Source organism: Equus caballus, chromosome 28 (genome assembly GCF_041296265.1).
Source record: "Equus caballus isolate H_3958 breed thoroughbred chromosome 28, TB-T2T, whole genome shotgun sequence".
Classification (NCBI taxonomy): domain Eukaryota; kingdom Metazoa; phylum Chordata; class Mammalia; order Perissodactyla; family Equidae; genus Equus; species Equus caballus.
Window position 1 is genome coordinate 11,134,379 of NC_091711.1, and position 19,540 is coordinate 11,153,918.

The window sequence follows — 19,540 nt, forward strand, 5'->3', positions numbered from 1 at the left end:
TGGGATTTTTCTCCTTTGTTGAGGTAGGCCTTAATTGCTATAAACTTCCCTCTTAGAATCGCTTTTGCTGTATCCCACAGATTTTGGCATGTCGTGTTTTCATTTTCATTTGTCTCCAGGAATTTTTTTATTTCTTCTTTGATTTCTTCATTGACCCAATCATTGTTCAGTAGCATTTTGTTTAATCTCCACATTTTTTGTGGCTTTTCTGGTTTTCTTCCTGTAGTTGATTTCTAGTTTCATACCTTTGTGGTCAGAAAAGATGCATCGTATTATTTCGATCTTCTTAAATTTATTGAGACTTGTTTTGTGACCACTATGTGATCAATCCTGGGGAATGTTCCATGGGCATTTGAAAAGAATGTGTATTCTGTGGGTTTTGGATGGAATGTTCTATATATATCTACTAAGTCCATCTGGTCTAATGTGTCCTTTAAGGCCAGTGTTTCCTTATTGATCTTCTGTTTGGATGATCTATCCATTGGTGTAAGTGGACTGTTAAAGTCCCCTACTATTATTGTGCTACTGTCTATTTCTCCTTTGATGTCTGTTAATAATTGCTTTATATATTTAGGTGCTCCTATGTTTGGTGCATGGATATTTACAAGTGTTATATTTTCTTGTTGGATTGTTCCCTTTATCATTATGTAGTGCTCGTCTTTGTATCTTGTTACAGTTTTTGTTTTAAAGTCTATTTTGTCTGATATAAGTATTGCTACCCCTGCTTTCTTTCCTTTGCCATTTGCATGGAATATCTTTTTCCATCCTTTCACTTTCAGTTTGTGAGTGTCTTTAGGTCTGAAGTGTGTCTCTTGTATGCAACATATACATGGGTCTTTCTTTTTTTTTTTTTGAAGAATTTTTTTTATAGAGTTAATGATAGGTTACAAACTTGTAAAATTTCAGTTGTACATTGTTGATTGTCAGTTGTGTTGCAGGTGCACCACTCCACCCCCTGTGCCCACCCCCCATCCAACCTCTCCCCTAGTAGCCACCAATCTGTTCTCTCTGTCTACATTTTTAAATTCCTCATGTGAGTGGAGTCATACAGAGATTGTCCTTCTCTAACTGGCTTATTTCACTTAACATAATTCCCTTGAGGTCCATCCATGTTATTGCAAATGGAATGATTTTGCTCTTTTGTACGGCTGAGTAGTATTCCACTGTGTATATATACCACATTTCTTTATCCATTCATCTGTTCATGGGCACTTAGGTTGCTTCCATGTCTTGGCTATTATAAATAATGCTGCAATAAACATTGGGGTGCATAGGACTTTAGGAATTGCTGACTTCAAGCTCTTTGGATAGATACCCAGTAGTAGAATAGCTGAGTCATATGGTAGTCCTATTTTTAATTTTTTGAGGAATCTCCATACTGTTTTCCATAATGGCTGCACCAGTTTGCATTCCCACCAGCAGTGTATGAGAGTTCCTTTTTCTCCACAACCTCTCTAACATTTGTTACTATTAGTTTTACATATTTTTATCATTCTAATGGGTGTAAGGTGATATCTTAATGTAGTTTTGATTTGCGTTTCACTGATGATCAGCGATGATGAGCATCTTTTCATGTGCCTATTGTCCATCCATATATCTTCTTTGGAGAAATGTCTGTTCATGTCTCCAGCCCAGTTTTTGATTGGGTTGTTTGATTTTTTGTTGTTGAGTTGTGTGAGTTCTTTATATATTATGGATATTAAGCCTTTGTCAGATATATGACTTGCAAATATTTTTCCCAGTTAGTGGGTTGTTTTTTTGTTTCAATCCTATTTTTATTTGCCTTGAAGAAGGTCTTTAGTCTGATGAAGTCCCATTTGTTAATTCTTTCTATTGTTTCCCTTCTCTGAGAAGACATGGTGTCTGAAAAGATCCTTTTAATACTGATGTCAAAGAGTGTACTGCCTACGTTTTCTTCTAGAAGCCTTATGGTATCAGGTCTCATCTTTAGGTCTTTGATCCATTTTGAGTTTATTTTGGTGAATGGTGAGAAAGAATGGTCAATTTTCATTATTTTACATGTGGCTTTCCAGTTTTCCCAGTACCATTTGTTGAAAAGAGTTTCCTTGCTCCACTGTATGCCCTCAGCTCCTTTGTCGAAGATAAGCTGTCCATAGATGTGTGTTTTTATTTCTGGGCTTTCAATTCTGTTCCATTGATCTGTGCACCTGTTTTTGTAGCAATACCATGCTGTTTTGATTACTGTAGCTTTGTAGTATGGTATGAAGTCAGGGATTGTGATGCCTCCCGTTTTGTTCTTTTTTCTCAGGATTGCTTTAGCAATTCGGGGTCTTTTGTTGCCCCATATGAATTTTAGGATTCTTTGTTCTAATTCTGTAAAGAATGTCATTGGGATTCTGATTGGGATAGCGTTGAATCTGTAGATTGCTTTAGGTAGAACGGACATTTTAACTATGTTTATTCTTCCAATCTATGTACATGGAATGTCTCTCCATCTCCTTATGTTGTCATCCAATTCTCTCAGAAAGGCCTTGTAATTTGATTGTATAGGTCCTTCACTTCCTTAGTTAAATTTATCCTGAGGTATTTTATTCTTTTTGTTGCAATTGTGAATGGTATTTTGTTCTTGAGTTCTTTTTCTGTTAGCTCGTTATTAGAATATAGAAATGCTACTGATTTATGCAAATTGATTTTATACCCTGCAACCTTACTGTAGTTGTTGATTACTTCTAAGAGTCTTCCAATGGATTCTTTGGGGTTTTCTATATATAAGATCATGTCATCTGCAAACAGTTAGAGTTTCACTTCTTCCCTCCCTATTTGGATTCTTTTTATTCCTTTTTCTTGCCTGATTGCTCTGGCCAGGACTTCTAGTACTATGTTAAATAAGAGTGGTGATAGAGGGCATCCTTGTCTCCTTCCTGGTTTCAGGGGGATGGTGCTCAGTTTTTGCCCATTGAGTATGATGTTGGCTGTGGGTTTGTCATATATGGCCTTTATTATGTTGAGGTAGTCCCCTTCTATGCCCATTTTGTTCAGAGTTTTTATCATAAATGGCTGTTGGATCTGGTCAAGTGCTTTCTTTGCATCTATTGAGATGATCATGTGGTTTTTATTCCTCAGTTTGTTGATGTGGTGTATCACGTTGATTGATTTGCAGATGTTGAACCATCCCTGTGTCCCTGGTATGAATCCCACTTGATCATGATGTATGATCCTTTTGATGAATTGCTGAATTCTGGTTGCCAAAATTTTGTTTAGAATTTTTGCATCTATGTTCATCAGCGATATTGGCCTGTACTTCTCTTTTTTCGTGGTGTCCTTGTCAGGCTTTGGTATCAGCGTGATGTTGGCCTCATAGAATGTGTTAGGAAGTGTTCCATCCTCCCTAATTTCTTGGAATAGCTTGAACAGGATAGGTATTAAATCCTCTCTGAAAGTTTGGTAGAATTCCCCAGGAAAGCCATCTGGTCCTGGGGTTTTATTCTTTGGGATGTTTTTGATGCTGTTCCAATCTCTTTCCTTGTGATTGGTCTGTTCAAATTGTCAGCTTCTTCTTGAGTGAGCTTTGGGAGATTGTAGGAGTCCAAGAATTTATCCGTTTCCTCTAGGTTATCCATTTTGTTGGCATATAATTTTTCATAGTATTCTCTTATAATCCGTTGTATTTCTGCAGAGTCTGTTGTTATTTCTCCTCTTTCATTTCTGATTTTGTTTATTTGAGCTTTCTTCCTTTTTTTCCTTACAAGTCTGGCTAGCGGTTTGTCAATTTTATTTATCTTCTCAAAGAACCAGCTCTTTGTTTCATTTATGCTTTCTACTGCCTTTTTTGTTTCAATAGCATTTATTTCTGCTCTGATTTTTATTATTTCTCTCCTTCTGCTGACTTTGGGCTTTGTTTGTTCTTCTTTCTCTAATTCAGGTAGGTGCAGTTTAAGATTGCTTATTTGGGATTTTTCTTGTTTGTTAAGATGTGCCTGTATTGCGATGAATTTTCCTCTTAATACAGCTTTTGCTGTATCCCATATGAGTTGGTATGGCATGTTATCATTTTCATTTGTCTCCAGGTATTTTTTGATTTCTTCTTTAATTTCTTCAATGATCCATTGCTTGTTCAGTAGTGTATTGTTTAGTCTCCACGTCCTTGTGCCTTTCTCAGCTTTTTTCTTGTAATTAATTTCTAGCCTTATAGCATTATGATCGGAGAAGATGCTTGTTATTATTTCAATTTTTTAAAATTTGTAGAGGTTTGCCTTGTTTCCCAACATATGGTCTATCCCTGAGAATGTTCCATGTGCACTTGAGAAGAATGTGTATTCTGCTGTTTTAGGGTGAAGTGTTCTATAAATGTCTATTAAGTCCAACTGTTTTAGTTTTTCGTTTAGCTCTACTATTTCCTTGTTGATTTTCTGTCTGGATGATCTGTCCATTGATGTGAGTGGGGTGTTGAGGTCTCCTACTATTATTGTGTTGTTTTTAACATCTTCCTCTAGGTCTGTTAATAGTTGCTTTATGAACTTTGATGCTCCTGTGTTGGGTGCATAGATATTTATAAGTGTTATTTCTTCTTGATGAAGTGTCCCTTTGATCATTATATATTGTCCCTCTGTGTCTCTCTTTACCTGCCTTATTTTGAAATCCGTTTTGTCTGATATAATTATTGCAACACCTGCTTTATTTTACTTGCTATTAGCTTGAAGTATTGTCTTCCACCCCTTCACTCTGAGCCTGTGTTTGTCCTTGGGGCTGAGGTGTGTTTCCTGGAGGCAACAAATTGTTGGATCTTGTTCTTTAATCCATTTTGCCACTCTGTGTCTTTTTATTGCAGAGTTCAATCCATTTACATTGAGGGTGATTACTGATGCATGTGGACTTAATGCTGTCAATCTGTCGCTTGTTATCTGGTTTTCCTGTATTACCTTTGTTTCTTGTCCTGTGTGTTTTAGCCTATCCATTGACTACTGCAATTTCTTATGCTGGGTTTCTTAGCTTTTTCCTTATTCATGTTTTGTCACTGTGTTCTGTTTTTTAGTTTAGTGGCTACCCTGAAGTTTGTATTTAGAATCTTGTGTATAATATAGTCTATTCTCTGGTGGTCTCTTACTTACTTGGCCTAGACTAATTTAGTCCCTTTCCTCCTCCCCTCCTAAATTATTATTTTCATTTCTTATTCCAACTCGTGTTATGAGTTTATAGTTATGGTGATAAGATCGTCTTTGCTTTGGTGGTTTCCTTACCTTTATCCTAAGGCTATGGTTGAATATTTGCCATCCTATTCTGGTTCTATCTATCTGTCTCCCTACTCTGTGGTTTGTGACCCCTTTCTCCCTTTTTTTTCTTTTTTCAGGTATGAGAGCCTTCTTGAGGATTTCTTGTAGTGGAGGATTTTGGGTTACAAATTCCCTTAACTTTTGTTTGTCTGGAAAAGATTTAATTTCTCCCTCATATCTGAAGGATATTATTGCTGGATAGAGTATTCTTGACTGAAGATTTTTATCTTTTAAAGTTTTGAATATGTCACTCCATTCTCTCCTAGCTCGTAAGGTTTCTGTAGGGAAATCGGCTGAAAGTCTGATAGGAGTTCCTTTGTAGATTATTTTCTTCTGCCTTGCTGCCCTGAGTATTCTTTCTTTGTCTTTCATTTTTGCCATTTTTACTACTATATGTCTTGCAGTAGGTCTTTTTACATTGACAAATCTAGGAGATCTGAAAACTTCCTCCACACACATTTCTCCCTCAATCCCTACATTTTGGAAGTTATTTTCTATAATTTCATTAAGCACACTTTCTGCTTCATTTTCCTTTTCCACATTCTCAGGAATTCCTATGATCCTTAAATTCTTTCTCCTCATTGAATCCACTATCTCTCTGATATTTTCCTCATTTTTTTTAATCCTTAGTTCTCTTTCTTCCTCTGTCTGGTGCCATTCAGCCTGTCTATCTTCGATTATGCTAATTTCTCCTCTATGGTGTCTACATGGGCATTCAGGGAATCCGTATTGTGTTTTATCTGATCCATCATATTTTTCATCTCTAGTATTTCTGTTTGATTCTTCTTTATAGTTTCAATCTCTTTTATGAAGTAACTTCAGAACTCGTTGACTTGTTTCTCTATCTTTCTCTCTACCTCATTAAGTTTTTTGATGATAGCTACTCTGAACTCATTTTCACTTAGTTTACCTATTTCCAACTCGTCAGGACTTAATTCTGTGTTTTTATTGTTTTCCATCTGTTGTGGAGATTTTATAAATTGCTGGATGGTAGAGGAGCGGTTTTTGCGCATGATGGTAGAATTTGGTTGCAGTTACCTCCTGTTGCCACTAGATGGGGGTTGAGAGCTGCACGTTCTGAGCTCTCCACCTTCAGGCAAGATGGCAGCACCCAGCGCGGGTTGGGGGAGTAGGGGTGGTTTCTCTCACGTGCTGATCTGCATTCTGATCAGCTCTCATTTTCTGGTCTCCCTGGGCCCTCGATTGATGGGGTACCCGCACACAGAAGCTTTCCCCCATCAGCGGGTTTCCACTGCATGGGCGGTGGGAGTCCTGGACGATCCCACGGTCACAGAGCCCCTCCCCTGCTCCTTCTCTCACCTGCGGCAGAGATCCCAGTCTCTAGGGGAGGGAGCAAAGTTCTCTCCTACCCCGTTTCAGCTCCTCTGAGGCTGGCAACAGCCTCTCCATCCTCTTTTGTCTTGGTGCTGTAGGTCTCTGATGGTCTGGCATTAGGTTTATTGGCTGAAATTCAGTTTTTCCAATCCTTTGTTGTAGTTTGAAGGGGAGAGAGTCCTGGGTCAGCTCACCCTGCCATTTTGCTCCACCCCCTGGCCTTGAATGAAGAATTTTAAAGCTTACTTCAATAGACAATTTTATATGCAGAATATTAGACAAAATTGGACTAAAAAATGGGCCCTTGAATGACTTCATGCTGATAGCAATTCTTCTAACCAATGGACTATTCCAAAATCAAGTCTTTCAGCTGCCACTCAAGGGAGGGGCCCCCAAATCCTGGGTCTTGCTTTTTTATCCAGTTGTCCACCCTATTGCATTTGATTGGAGCATTTAGTCCATTGACATTTAAAGTAACTATTGATACATATGTATTTATTGCCATTTTGTCACTTTTTTTCCTGGGTGTTTTAGTAGTTCTTCTCTGTTCCTTTCTTTTTCTCTTGCTCTCTTCCCTTGTGGTTTGATGGCTATCTTTAGGAATATGTTTGATTTCTTTTGTCTTACTTTTTTTCTTGCTTGTTATAGGTTTCTGATTTGTGATTACCGTGAGGATCCTATTTAATATACTATGTATATAACAGTCTATATTGAGTTGATAGACTCTTTAGCTTGACCTCTTTCTAAAAGCTGTACTTTTTCACTCCCCTCCTCCCACATTGTATATTTTTCAAATCATATGTGGTCTCTCGTTTAGTGTGTGTCTATCCATTACCCTCTTATCACTGAAATAGGTGATTTTAGTACATTTGTCTTTTAACCTTCATATTATCTTCACAGGTAGTTGATCTGCTACCTTTACTACATTTTTACCTTACAAGTGATTTTATTGCCTGGTTTTTTGTTGTTGTTTTGTTTTCTTGATAATTTTTTTATCTCTATTTGTGGTCTTCACTTGCCCACTTAAATAAGTCCCTTCAGCATTTCTTGCAGAACTGGTTTCTTGGTGATAAACTCCTTTAATTTTTGCTTGTCTGCGAAGCTCTTTATCTCTCCCTTCCATTCTGAATGACAACCTTGATGGACAGAGTATTCTTGGTTGTAGGTTTTTTCCTTTAAGCACTTTAAATACCTCCTGCCATTCTCTTCTCGCCTGTAGGGTCTCAGCTGAGAAGTCTCCTGATAGCCTGATGGGCTTCCCTTTATATCTCACTTGTGGTCTTTCTCTTGCTGCTTTTAGGATTCTCTCTTTGTCTTTAATTTTGAACATTTTAATTATAATATGTCTTGGTGTGGGCCTCTTTGAGCTTATCTTGTTTGGAGCTCTCTGTACTTCCTGAACTTGGATGTCTGTTTCCTTCCTCAGGTTAGGAAAATTTTCATCTGTTATTTCTATAAATAAATTTTCTGCCCCTTTATCTCTCTCTTCTCCTTCTGGGACACCTATAATCCAAATGTTAGCACGCTTGATATTGTCCCAGAGTTCCCTTAGACTGTTGTCATTCTGTCTAATTCTTTTTTCTCTTTTCTGTTTCTGCTTGGGTGATTTCCTCTAGTCTTTCGTCTAGCTTGCTGATCTGTTCTTCTGCCTCCTCTACTCTGCTACTGAGTCCCTCTAGTGAATTGCTCATTTCCAGTCTTTTATTCTGCGTTTCTGGGTTATGTTTTATATCTTCCAGTTCTTTGCTGATGTGCTCACTGTGTTCATCCATTCTTCTCCCCATGTCTGTGAGCATCCTCATGATATTTTGTTTGAACTCTTTGTAAGTCGCTAGTTTCTGTATTATTTAGTCCTTTTTCTGGGGTTTTGTCCTGTTCCCTTGCTTGGAAAGCATTCCTTTGTCTCCTCATTATGCCTCCTTCTCTGTGCTTATAGGTGAGTTGGCTATGTCTCTTGATCCTGGAGAAGTGGCCTTATGTATGAGATGCCTTATGAGGCCCAGCAGTTTGCCTCCCTGTCGTCACCAGTCCATAAGAACCAGGAGTGACCCCTTTGTGGGCTACTTGTGTCTTTCTGCTGTGGCAGGGTTGCTCCCACTGCAGGTACCCAGGGAGTCTAATCTTTCCTTCCCTGGCCAGGTGTTTGTAAATCCGGTTTGGGGAGCCTCAGCACTGTTGGCTACAAAGTCTATCAGCACACTCCTATTGCAATTTTCCTCTTAATTAGGTTGGTACCCAGAGTAGCTGGTTGCTAGGCTCAGGGGTTTACAGTTGTGATAAGCCTCAGGCCTACAAGGCTGTTGTCAGTTTTCTGAGGAGTGCAGCTGAGTGGGGCTGGCCCTAGGCATGGGAGCACTCAATTGTTTCAGGCTTTGGAAAGTGGGGCTGATCCTTATTATGACTATTCCTGAAGTACAGGTCATCTGCTGCTGATAAGCCTCACCCCTCACAGGACCACATACACCATCAACACAGTCCTGGTCCGTGCACACTTCTCAACCCCATGGAGCGTACCCCAATGCCACACTGCAGAGGCCCCCACCTCTCCACCAATGCCCCCAACAGTTCACCTGGTCATCACACAGGCCCTGCTCTGCAAAGGCAGACACCCTTGCCTGCCTGTAGAGGATGAAGGCATCCAGTCAATGCAGGCTGAAAATTAGCCTGAGGGCTTGCTGTTAGGTGGGGCCAGTCCCTAGGGTGGGTTGCCTGCCCTGGCTGAACTGGATTTAATCTGTGCTCCAGTGGGCGTGGAAGACCCCTGGGCTAACAGGCCAGGGGATGAACCTCAATGGCCCCCACCAGGGTCGTGTCAGCACGCCTGGACCAGCTCAGAACAATGGTCCCCAACAATGTCTCAGTCTCTGGAGAGGTCCCTCCTCTCACCAAGATGCCCCCAGAGCCCACTAGGTGAGTCTTGTTTTACCAAAGGACTGTCAACCTTCTCTCTGGTGATTTTAGGTTGCTGCAATGAGTGAGTTTGTGCATGGGCCCTTTAAGACCTGAGTGTTTTCGGCTTTCAGCCGATAGCTTTTCTGGGGGTATCCTCGCTGCAGTTAATAGCCAGCAAAGCCAGACAGTAAGGCCCCCGACTCAGTTGGGCTTAGTCTGAAGTATGCTTATAGCAGTATCGCCCCCGCTCTGGACCTCTCTCCTACAGGGAGGGCTGTGTACCTCAGGGTGGCTCCCGCCTGGCCAGCTGAGAAGCTCCACTGCTCCCGAAGGTGGCCTTTTTCCTCTCCAGAAGCAATTTCTGCCTCTCCTGCCTTTGTCAGGACTGTCCCTTGTTGTGGGGGTTCTTTTTATCTAGTTTTCAGTTTTTAATCAGGGTAATTTTTCCAAAAATAGTTGTAACCTGGTTGTGTTCGTGGGAGGAGGTGAGTTCATATTCTCCTTACACCGCCATCTTGACGAGATCTCCAGGAGACATTTTTCTGAAGTTAAGTGGGAGTTATATGGTTTTTAGGTAAGAAGGTAAATTACTCAATCAGATTTGCGTTTTAAAGCAATCACTAGCTATAGTGTGTAAAAGAGTTTTAAGTTTAGCCTACCTACACTCAGAGTCTGTTTCTAGGACTGTGAAAGCAATTTGGGTGAGAGATGAGGAAGCTGAACCAGGGTAATTATAGCAGTCATGTAGTGGAAGGGTCAAGAGGTATTAAAGAGATAAAATTAACAGAACTGGGTCAGAGATTGGATGTGAGAAATAAAGAAAAAAGTAAAAGGAAATTATCAGAGTTCCTTTTACATTTACTTCAGAATTTGCCTCCCTTCCTAGACTGCCTACTGGTTTTCTGGGGTTGTTGACTCATTAATATTCACTTTTAAATTAACCTTAAAACTTGAAATTTTTTAAAAACTTCATAAACAGCAATTTCCTTGATGTAAAAACTGAGAAAGAAACTAGCTGGGTTGAAACATTTACTTGGTAAATCTATTACATATATTGGAATAATATCAATGTTACCAGAAGTTTTCAATGGGTTTAATTCATGATATAGTCATGTGCTTAACGACAGGGATGCATTCTGAGAAATGTGTTGTTAGGCAATGTCCTCATGAAAACATCATAAAGTGTACTGAAGGGGAACAAAATTTGCCACTCCAAAATGTGTCTCTTTAACGTGAGGGTTATTTTAGGCTGATTATTTTTAAGAAGTAAAAGACTCAGTTTTTCTTGTTACCTCCCCCTTAGTTGCCTAAAAGAATTCAGATAAAAAAAATCTGTCTCAGGAAACGAGCTATCACCTTAGCATCACATGCACTAGGTGGCAGACAGGGAGGAACCTAGAAATACCTGTTTGATGGGCTCCCTCTGTTGTGTTGTTCTGTTTCTGTGGCCAAAAAAACACTTGTTTTCCAAATGTTTGCGCCTTTTCACCTACCTTTGAATTGCCTTCCTTCCCTTTGAATTCTCTGACTCTCCCCACTGCCAACATCTTCTTTTGCCTTTAGATGAGGTTGGTATTTAAGGTGAAGGCTTCCGGGCATTTTGGCAAGTTACTTTGTTTTCCTGGGTTTCTCCCATGTATACATGTGATTAAACTTTTGTTTGTGTTTCTCTTGTTAGTTTGTCTCATGTCAATTTAATTCTTAGACCCACCAGAAGAACCTAGAAGGGTAGAGGAAAATTTCTTCCTTCCTCACAGTACTTACAAAAACCTAGATATTATAGCCTAATACACACCTAGGCTAGTTGGTTCTAATCTTACGGGAGCATCATAGTGTGTACAGTCCACAGTTGACTGAAATGTTGTTATGAGGATGCATAACTAAAGTACCACCTGGACCTCAGCATTGAGATTTCTAGCAGGTCTGCCACAGTCATGAGATTGGACTCCATGGATCTCTTGGTCATGTCAGTTTTGTGACAGTAACTGAAGATCCAGTTTGTGATCGAATTTCAAACTGACTAAAAATAGCATGTTTCATGTCTTAATTCTATACTGTATTTTTTCAACCTTCTTTATCCAACATTGCCTACCATTCATGGAATTTTGAGTCATAAAACCAATGTATACAAAATTACAGCTTTTAAAAAAGAAAATATATGTAAGTTTACCTCTCAAATCTCTATTTCTCTACAGTAAGAGAAAATTTGTTTCTCTAAATTCAAGATATTCAGTCACTTCTGGTTTATAGTTCTGTCTGTGAGTAAAAGGCCCGCTCAGTTCCAGATTCTTCCCCTTCGCTTGTGCATCTTGTCTCCCTAAAGTGATAGGCTGGGGAGGGTTAGCGAGCATGGTTACTTGCTATCATGGCACTTCCTGTTTATGGCCATTGGTGCCCACCAGCACTCCTCTCTGGTGAGTGCTGAAATTTATGATGCCTGTCAGATAGGATATATTATAACCTGTCCTCATATCTATTTTGCTTTTTGTACTTTTTTCTGTGTCAGGTCCGTGCAGCCTTGCTGTCCTGATTTCAAGTGCTCTTTAGAATCACTGACTTTCTCTTAGATAATTCCATATGGTTCTCAGGGAATTGGAAAAACATGGATGCTTTCCTATATTGTTGTGGTAGGTCTTGTGCTTTGTGAATCCCTTCTCAGGTCTAAATGCTACTATAAAACTCAGCCCAGAGAGGTGGGCTGTTAGGTCTCTGCTCAGGACCTTCCCTTCCTTCCAATTCTCTTCCCAGTACTAGTTTTTCTCTTTGTGGGAAAAATACTTTCATCGTTGATCACTCTTCCCTAATCTACCATTTATGTTTACCTTGTACGTGCTTAGTCCTTTGGTGCTTTCTAAAATGTAGAAGCTCAGTTATTGCCATTGAAATCCTTGGTTTTCAACACAATTTCTGTCTGCTATGGGTGGGAAGAACCTATTTGACTTCTCAAAGACAGTAGTTTGAATATACCAGAGACCAGTGTTTATCAGAATGTATTGCTACTGCTTATATATTAGGGAAAAACTAATGTGTATAAATAAGTGCAGGGTTAAAACCAGATCAGCTAATATTTAAAAATCATCTGACTACATTCATAATATCTTCTAACCAGGTTATAAATTAGTGTCTTTCTATCAAAGATAAGACTCTTATCTTGAATGAAGAGTCTGTCTTTCTCCTGTTAATTCTCTACATTTCTTTGATCATGTAGAACTTATTAAAAATAAAGTATTGTAGGGGCCGGCCCCATGTCTGAGTGGTCAAGTACACGTGCTCTGCTTTGACGGTCCAGGGCTTTGCGGGTTCAGATCCTGGGCGCGGACCTAGCGCCGCTTATCAGGCCACGCTGAGGCGGTGTCCCACATAACACAACCAGAGGCACTCACAACTGGAATATACAACTATGTACTCGGGGGGCTTTGGGGAGAAGAAGAAGAAGAAAAAGTTTGGCAGCAGATGTTAGCTCAGGGCCAATCTTTAAAATAAATAAATAAAAATAAAGTATTGTATCTCATTGAAACAGCTCAGTGTAATGTATGCAATAACAAAAAGTCATAATCATTTTCATATAGCTGTTAGGTTACTTATAATATAATACACGCATCAAATACTAAAATAAATAGTGGTTAAAAAGTTCAGGGGCAGCTTGCTGTGATACACAAAGGCAGTGTGTTATGTTGTCAGTAGTAAAAAAAAAATCATCATAAACAAAAATTTTGGACTCCATGAGAATCTAAGTGGATCTTCTGATTTTTTTTACTGTGACAGATCCACTGTACAAAAGCTATATAGTGTTTTATATATTGCATTCTATTTTACTCTATTATTTTATGATGAAAAGTGAACACTGTAAAAGAAATATTATGATAGCAAAAGACTGTGCTAAGAGATCATTACAGCTTGCAATAGTTTTCCTTAATTAATTAGGTTTACTACATTTGGGTGGATAACTAAGATTTAAGGATTTGATAATGAATAATGTTTCAAAATGCTAATTAATATAAACATATTTCATATTAAAACAGAACTAGTAATAATATTTAACATTTAGCAAATATTTATTAAGTGAAAAGCCATATTCCAGAAGTATAAATTCATTCAATACTCATAATAATCCCATTAGTAAATTAATATGATTATTGCCGTTTTACAGATGGGAAAATTCTGGCACTGAGAGAAAATAAATGTTCAATGAATGTCCACATGGATATTAAGTGCCAGAGCAGAAATTCCAAAATGATATAGAATTTTCCTCAAAGAATACATGTTATTGTCTAATAGGCCCTAAAATTCATGCTGATAAATATGACATATAGAATATGCCATGGTACCTTTGATTTCTATTATTTTTTAATTACTATAAATGAATTATTGTGCATACTGTTGTGCTAGAATTTCTAAGTAGCCCTTTGGTCAATGCAATCTCATTACTTCTTCTGAATTATATAAAATATAATTATTACATGAGATGACATTTATATTCATAATATTGCAGTTAAAACAGTTGAGGAAAACTGCTTCAAATGTTTAGAGTAAATCATATTTAAAGCTTTGGCCAGAACCTTGATGACTAAAATACTCAATGATTCTGGGGCAGAAAATACCAAACATTGATTTATGATTTAATTTGATATTTTTCCTAATTATGTCAACTTCTTCACTCAAAAGCCTGTATTTAATTCATTCCATAATCCTACAAAATACATTACCACACATTTTGTAGCTCATTCAACTGAGGCTAACAGGATAAATACTGTGATTATTTTTTGTGGAAATGAATCAAGGTCAACTGTGAGTTCAGACCCAAAATCTGGACATGATTTCACCGTCCTGTTGTATTTATTTGGACAACAGTTTCTAATGACAGTTGGCAAGGTTGTTTGTTTCCTCTCTCATCAGAATATTATATAAGTTTATTGGTGAGTTGTAAGTACATTTATATACCGTGTGTCCTTTGCTTGAAGACTGTCTCATTAAAGATACACCTCATATTTCCACGTTTTAAAAATTTTTATTTTTATTTTTTAAAAGACAGAAAAGTATGCATATCTATATATAACATGCAAAAAATATAGTTACAAGTTGTTTTTGAAAGCATCATTTTAAAAGGTACTGATTTACTTAAAGGGTCTCGAGTATCTTTTACATATGTTTATTATAAAGAATAAGTAAAATAAAGTATATAGGACTTATTTGTTCAATAGAGATTTATTTTAAATTCATTTTTGTAGTCTGAATTGATTTTACTGGTTGCAATTAAAGTCAGAGCTATTCTCTGAGCAAAGTTTCCAATGTTAGACATGCCGGACAAATCAAAGCACTTAGGCCTAGGATTCCTCTGGAAGAAATCCTGGACCAAGTGAAAAATGTTTCATGAGCTAAATCAGAGGCTTTCCCAACAAGGTCTTGAAGCCAACCAGCTGACTTCCCATCTGTTTTCTCACCTAGGTCCCAGAAGGGATTTGGATAGAGTCTAAGGCACTGTTGACGTGCGTTTGGAGAATGAAAGTATTCTTATCTTCATTTTTAATACGTTCCATTCTATGTGTATTTAAATAAGTATTTTTTCTATAATGCCTTCTTAAAGCAAAATCCATGCAATATGGAGTTTGAAGGAGATGGTGTCACGATGGAGACGTTACAGGCCTGGATGAGAACATTGTGGCCTTAAAATTAGATACATCCCTGTGAGTTTGGATAATGGACAGATCTGTGGCCCAGTGAATTAGAAGGCAGGAGAGTCAGAGATGTGAGTAGTGTCAGAAGTGAGGAATACAATTTCTTCAGTCTTCTACTGCCAATCCTCTCAAATTTTTTAACCTCTGCAAAACGTTAACTTTAAGAAATATTTGTTGGAAAGCCATCATAGCAAATAAAACTAGATGCTGCAATGATGATAATAATAGCGGACATTTCTTCAGGGCTGACTCTGTGACAGGGACTTCACAAGTGCTATCTTCTTTAGTCCTGACACAATCTTATAACGTAAGTATTATTATCATTATTTTGCAGATGAGGAATCTGAGGTTTAGAAAGTATAAGTAACTTGTTCAAGGTCCCAATGGTGGTAAGTGGTCTGCTGGCCTCAAAGCCAGGTCTACCTGACTCCAGAACTCACATTTATCATCTTTTTGGGAGCCTTTAAAGTCAATCAACTGGTCCTTCTAACTTGCTGCCTGTGAGGATAAACTCAGATCAAGTCTGGCTCAACCTGAAATTTCTACCAGAAGGCCAAACATTTTGATTGATGCTTACATGAGGGGGATGTGCTCAATGTTTTAGATTCTAAACAATGTAAATCCTTATAAAAATAAAAGTTCATAATAGTACAAATAGAATAAAATCTTAATTGAAGAAAATGATCACCAAATAGGAGTCTATCTAAAAATCCTGTATTTTCTTTTCTAGTTCAGAAAACAGTTGTGCAAGTGATTTTTCTCACACTTTAATATCTTGAATATAAAGAAGATCATGGACATGGAGAAAGGAGATGTAATATTGTTGTCATATATGTTTTTCTTATGCAACTGGATGCTGCCAATTATTTGTGTCTTTCAGGAAGCTTCATCACCACTACATATGCATTAAGATGCCATTTCATATTTTCTAAAATAAAGAAACATTCTCTTTTTATTCTATATTGTACTTTGGAATGTTTGTACCTAGGATCCATTAAAAAACTTAGCAGGCCCACTTTTAAGTTTTGGTCCTGTAAACATACTAGCATATGAATGTGCAAAGATACATATATAAAGATGCTTCTTATAACTTCAGATGTAGTGGAAACATATTTAAATGAATGTCCTTTAATAGCGGGATTAATATTACGTACAAAATAACATCAAAAATAGTGAGATAAATATATGTGAAATGGTTTTACAAATGTTATTAAAATGTTACATTAAAAGTTGAAAAATGCAGAATGAGATGTAAAATGTGAACCAGATTTGGTTAAAAATCCTATTGTGTGTGTATGTGTAATGTGGTGAAGTTTGTGGGCAAACAAAAGAACTCTAGAACTATTCATACCAAATTATTCAAAAGTAAATGGGAGATGCAAGTTGTGAGGAGACTTTCACTTCTGAAATTTAATTTCTACACTTCTGATTTATTTTATTTTATTTTTACAAAAATATGTGTATTGGTTTTGTTAGAAATGAAAAAGAATGTTTTTTACCATTTGCTTGGGCTTCAGTGCTCATGACTGTAAGATGCAACTTGCCTTTCCAGTCTAATTCCAGGCATCCTGTCTTAATTACAGCTTTAACATGTGCCCTTGATTCCTCTGCCTCTTTGCCTTTCTGTATCTCATACCTTCTCTGGGGGAGGCCCTTCCCTCACTCCTTATGTTCAGGTTCCCTTATGTCCCCAGTTCTAATTCCAGTCTTCCATAACACATTTCCATGTGTATATATCTTAGCCAATTCCCCTCCTCTATTCTCATTTCAAGTTTTGCGTTCTTCTATTACATTACGTATCATAGTCTGCCTTGTAATAAACTTACAAATGTGTCCATATGAGCCACCCAGGAAATTGAAAAGTCTTAACCCTTATTTATTTCCTTACAATTGGGCTACATTACATTAGCAGGTGCCCCATAACATTGAAAAATTAGCAACATTTTATTTTTGTGAAATTTTTGAACAGTTTCAGCTTTTCTTTATATCATAATCTGTTACTGAAGAGTCCCCTCCACTCTATGTCAAATTGCCAACCTTGTGACTTGTAATCAACTTCCCAATTCTATATTGTAATTTATATATAATAACTGCATTTGCTTCCTCTATTATCCTATATAAACACACTTCAAGGAGCTTAAATAGGAGATGACAGTCCAAATAAAAAATCTAAGGCATTCGCAGTTATTTCATAAAATGATGCCAAAATATTGTCACATACAGTATCTCACATGACAAATTTAATAAAGTCTTCTCAGAGAAACACAAATTTTTATAGTAGGCTTCCTCTATAAATCAGTCCAGGTGGTTTCCTTTTACAAAGACAGGCAGGATTATTTTCAACATGATGGAACCAGGGGAAAACGAGTGAGAACCCAAACTGATTTGCAAACGGGAGTTTCCTCAGTAGGCATCTGGGAGGGGAGTTTTGCTGTGTCACAAGTGACTAGTCCCTGGTTTCAGAGAGAGTGACTCATACCCCTTTGAAACAAGAGATAAGTGGGAGAAAGAGCTGTGTAAAAATTATTTTACAACTATTTCCCTTTCAGCTATGACTGCTTAAACTGGAATGTGATCCAGAATAGCTTCCCTTTGAATCCAACATTTGTCTGAAGCATTTTTATTGTCTCTCTTTTCCCTCATCCCATCTCACTTCTTCCCTGCCTCTGTTCAACAGATTTACACTGACTGGGCCAACCACTACCTAGCAAAATCGGGCCACAAGCGTCTGATCAAGGATTTGCAACAAGACATTGCAGATGGAGTACTGCTAGCTGAAATCATCCAGATCATTGGTAAGAGCTGCCCTCTGAGAGAAACCATGAGACTCTCTGCCCCCACCCCGTTTGGTAAAATACAATTTATGTTGAATGCATATGAACTTGGTCCATGTGTCTCTGAGATTAATGTAGCTCTCCTGTGATTTAATTAAAAATGTTTGTGCGAGAATGTTTGAAAAAGGCGGTTTGGCCATACTTTTAAATGGCTAGAACTGTATCTTTACATACACTGAATTGTCAGAAATGAATGCTTCATTAAACCATATGTCTCCCATGTGTGCATTTCCTTAGCTGGAGCAACTCATACACTCTGAGATTCCTTGAAACTGTATCCTGATCCAGAGGGACAATTGTGAAAGGTTTCATGTCAGCAGTCATTTGGCACAGGCTAAAGAATTAGCAGCAACTTCCTTCTCACTCACTCTTTTTTTTTTTTTGCTTGATTCGTGCATATGGAATTGGCGGCTGCTAGCAAGGGTGTCCTCTTGTACACGGCCTGGGAGACAGAGTGGATGTAGCAGCAGCATTTTGCTTGGTGTTTTTGTTTTCTTAGTCTCCTTTTTTTGTGTTTCACTTCATTGCTTAAGCATGTCGTTCTTTTTTTCTCTCTTTTATTTTATTTCTTGGCTTTAGCAAATGAAAAAGTTGAAGATATCAATGGATGTCCTAGGAGTCAATCTCAGATGGTAAGAATTATATTTATTCTAAATACAATGCTTATCTTCACTTCCAGATATAACTGCATTTGTAAATGGACTGGAAGTTTCCTTTGCATGTCTTCTTGCTTGTTTAAGAAACCATTTGATCACATCCTATGCATTTCTTTGGGTGCAATTTATGAACAAGTGATAGCATGAACACAGCTGAACATGTATGACTCTCAAATAACGTATCTCCATGTGTTTTATCATGTCCTTGACATTTTTTTGTTCTGGTGTCTGATAATTTAGCTTAAGACTGGCCTTGGTAGCAATAAATCCCATTTCCAATTTTAAGTGGAGCCTTTTTGTCTGAACAACTGGTTTGAGAAGAGAGCTTGCCATGTGCATTTTAAAAATATATAAATAGTATTTTCTTTGTTCATGACAAAGTCCAATGTAAACACATGGACTCTTCAACACTTTTGGAAATAGCTCTGAAGGCATGCTGCTGGAAGTTTGCTGAGCAGTGACTGACTGTGAGCTATGATTCATAGCCTTTTCCAGAAAGCCGTCTATTTACAGGTCTGTCTCTCCCCAGCCCTCTCTTGTCTTTACTAACTGGGAAAGCTTAAAGTTTTATAAAATAATAATAGATTGATAAACTGCTGAAATAAAAACTCACCCTTTCTTAATTAAATAGCCACTACTTAATTTTATAGGACAACCTGAAGCATAAAATGCCTTAACTGAAGTTACATCAGCAGATAGCAGCAGGAAGGACAGCCAAAATCCACAAAATGGGGCTCCTCCAAAACTCTTTTTAGCATAGAATAGACATTTTAAATAAACTTAATGAGTTCTTCATTGTCAGAGACTGGAAGAAGGAAAAAACTTGTGAACTTTTTTGACCTGCTGACCTGCTTTACTTTATGTCAGAAAACTGAAATCCAAAATAATAAAAAGAAATTTATTTTTAAAGAGTGATT

The 19,540-nt window shown here is 37.7% G+C and overlaps 1 protein-coding gene across 20 annotated transcripts in view; it reads left to right on the forward strand.

Moving 5' to 3' along the window:
* Window positions 1-19,540, forward strand: part of NAV3 (neuron navigator 3) — a 776,877-nt gene that overhangs the window by 520,578 nt on the left and 236,759 nt on the right. For 17 of the 20 annotated variants that reach the window (XM_070254197.1, XM_070254199.1, XM_023631454.2 and 14 more), the window contains 2 exons: window positions 17,811-17,928; window positions 18,547-18,599. In XM_070254197.1, the coding sequence (XP_070110298.1) occupies window positions 17,811-17,928; window positions 18,547-18,599 (171 nt within the window). The remainder of the gene's footprint in view (window positions 1-17,810; window positions 17,929-18,546; window positions 18,600-19,540) is intronic. The other 3 variants (XM_070254205.1, XM_070254209.1, XM_070254203.1) reach the window with 1 other exon arrangement.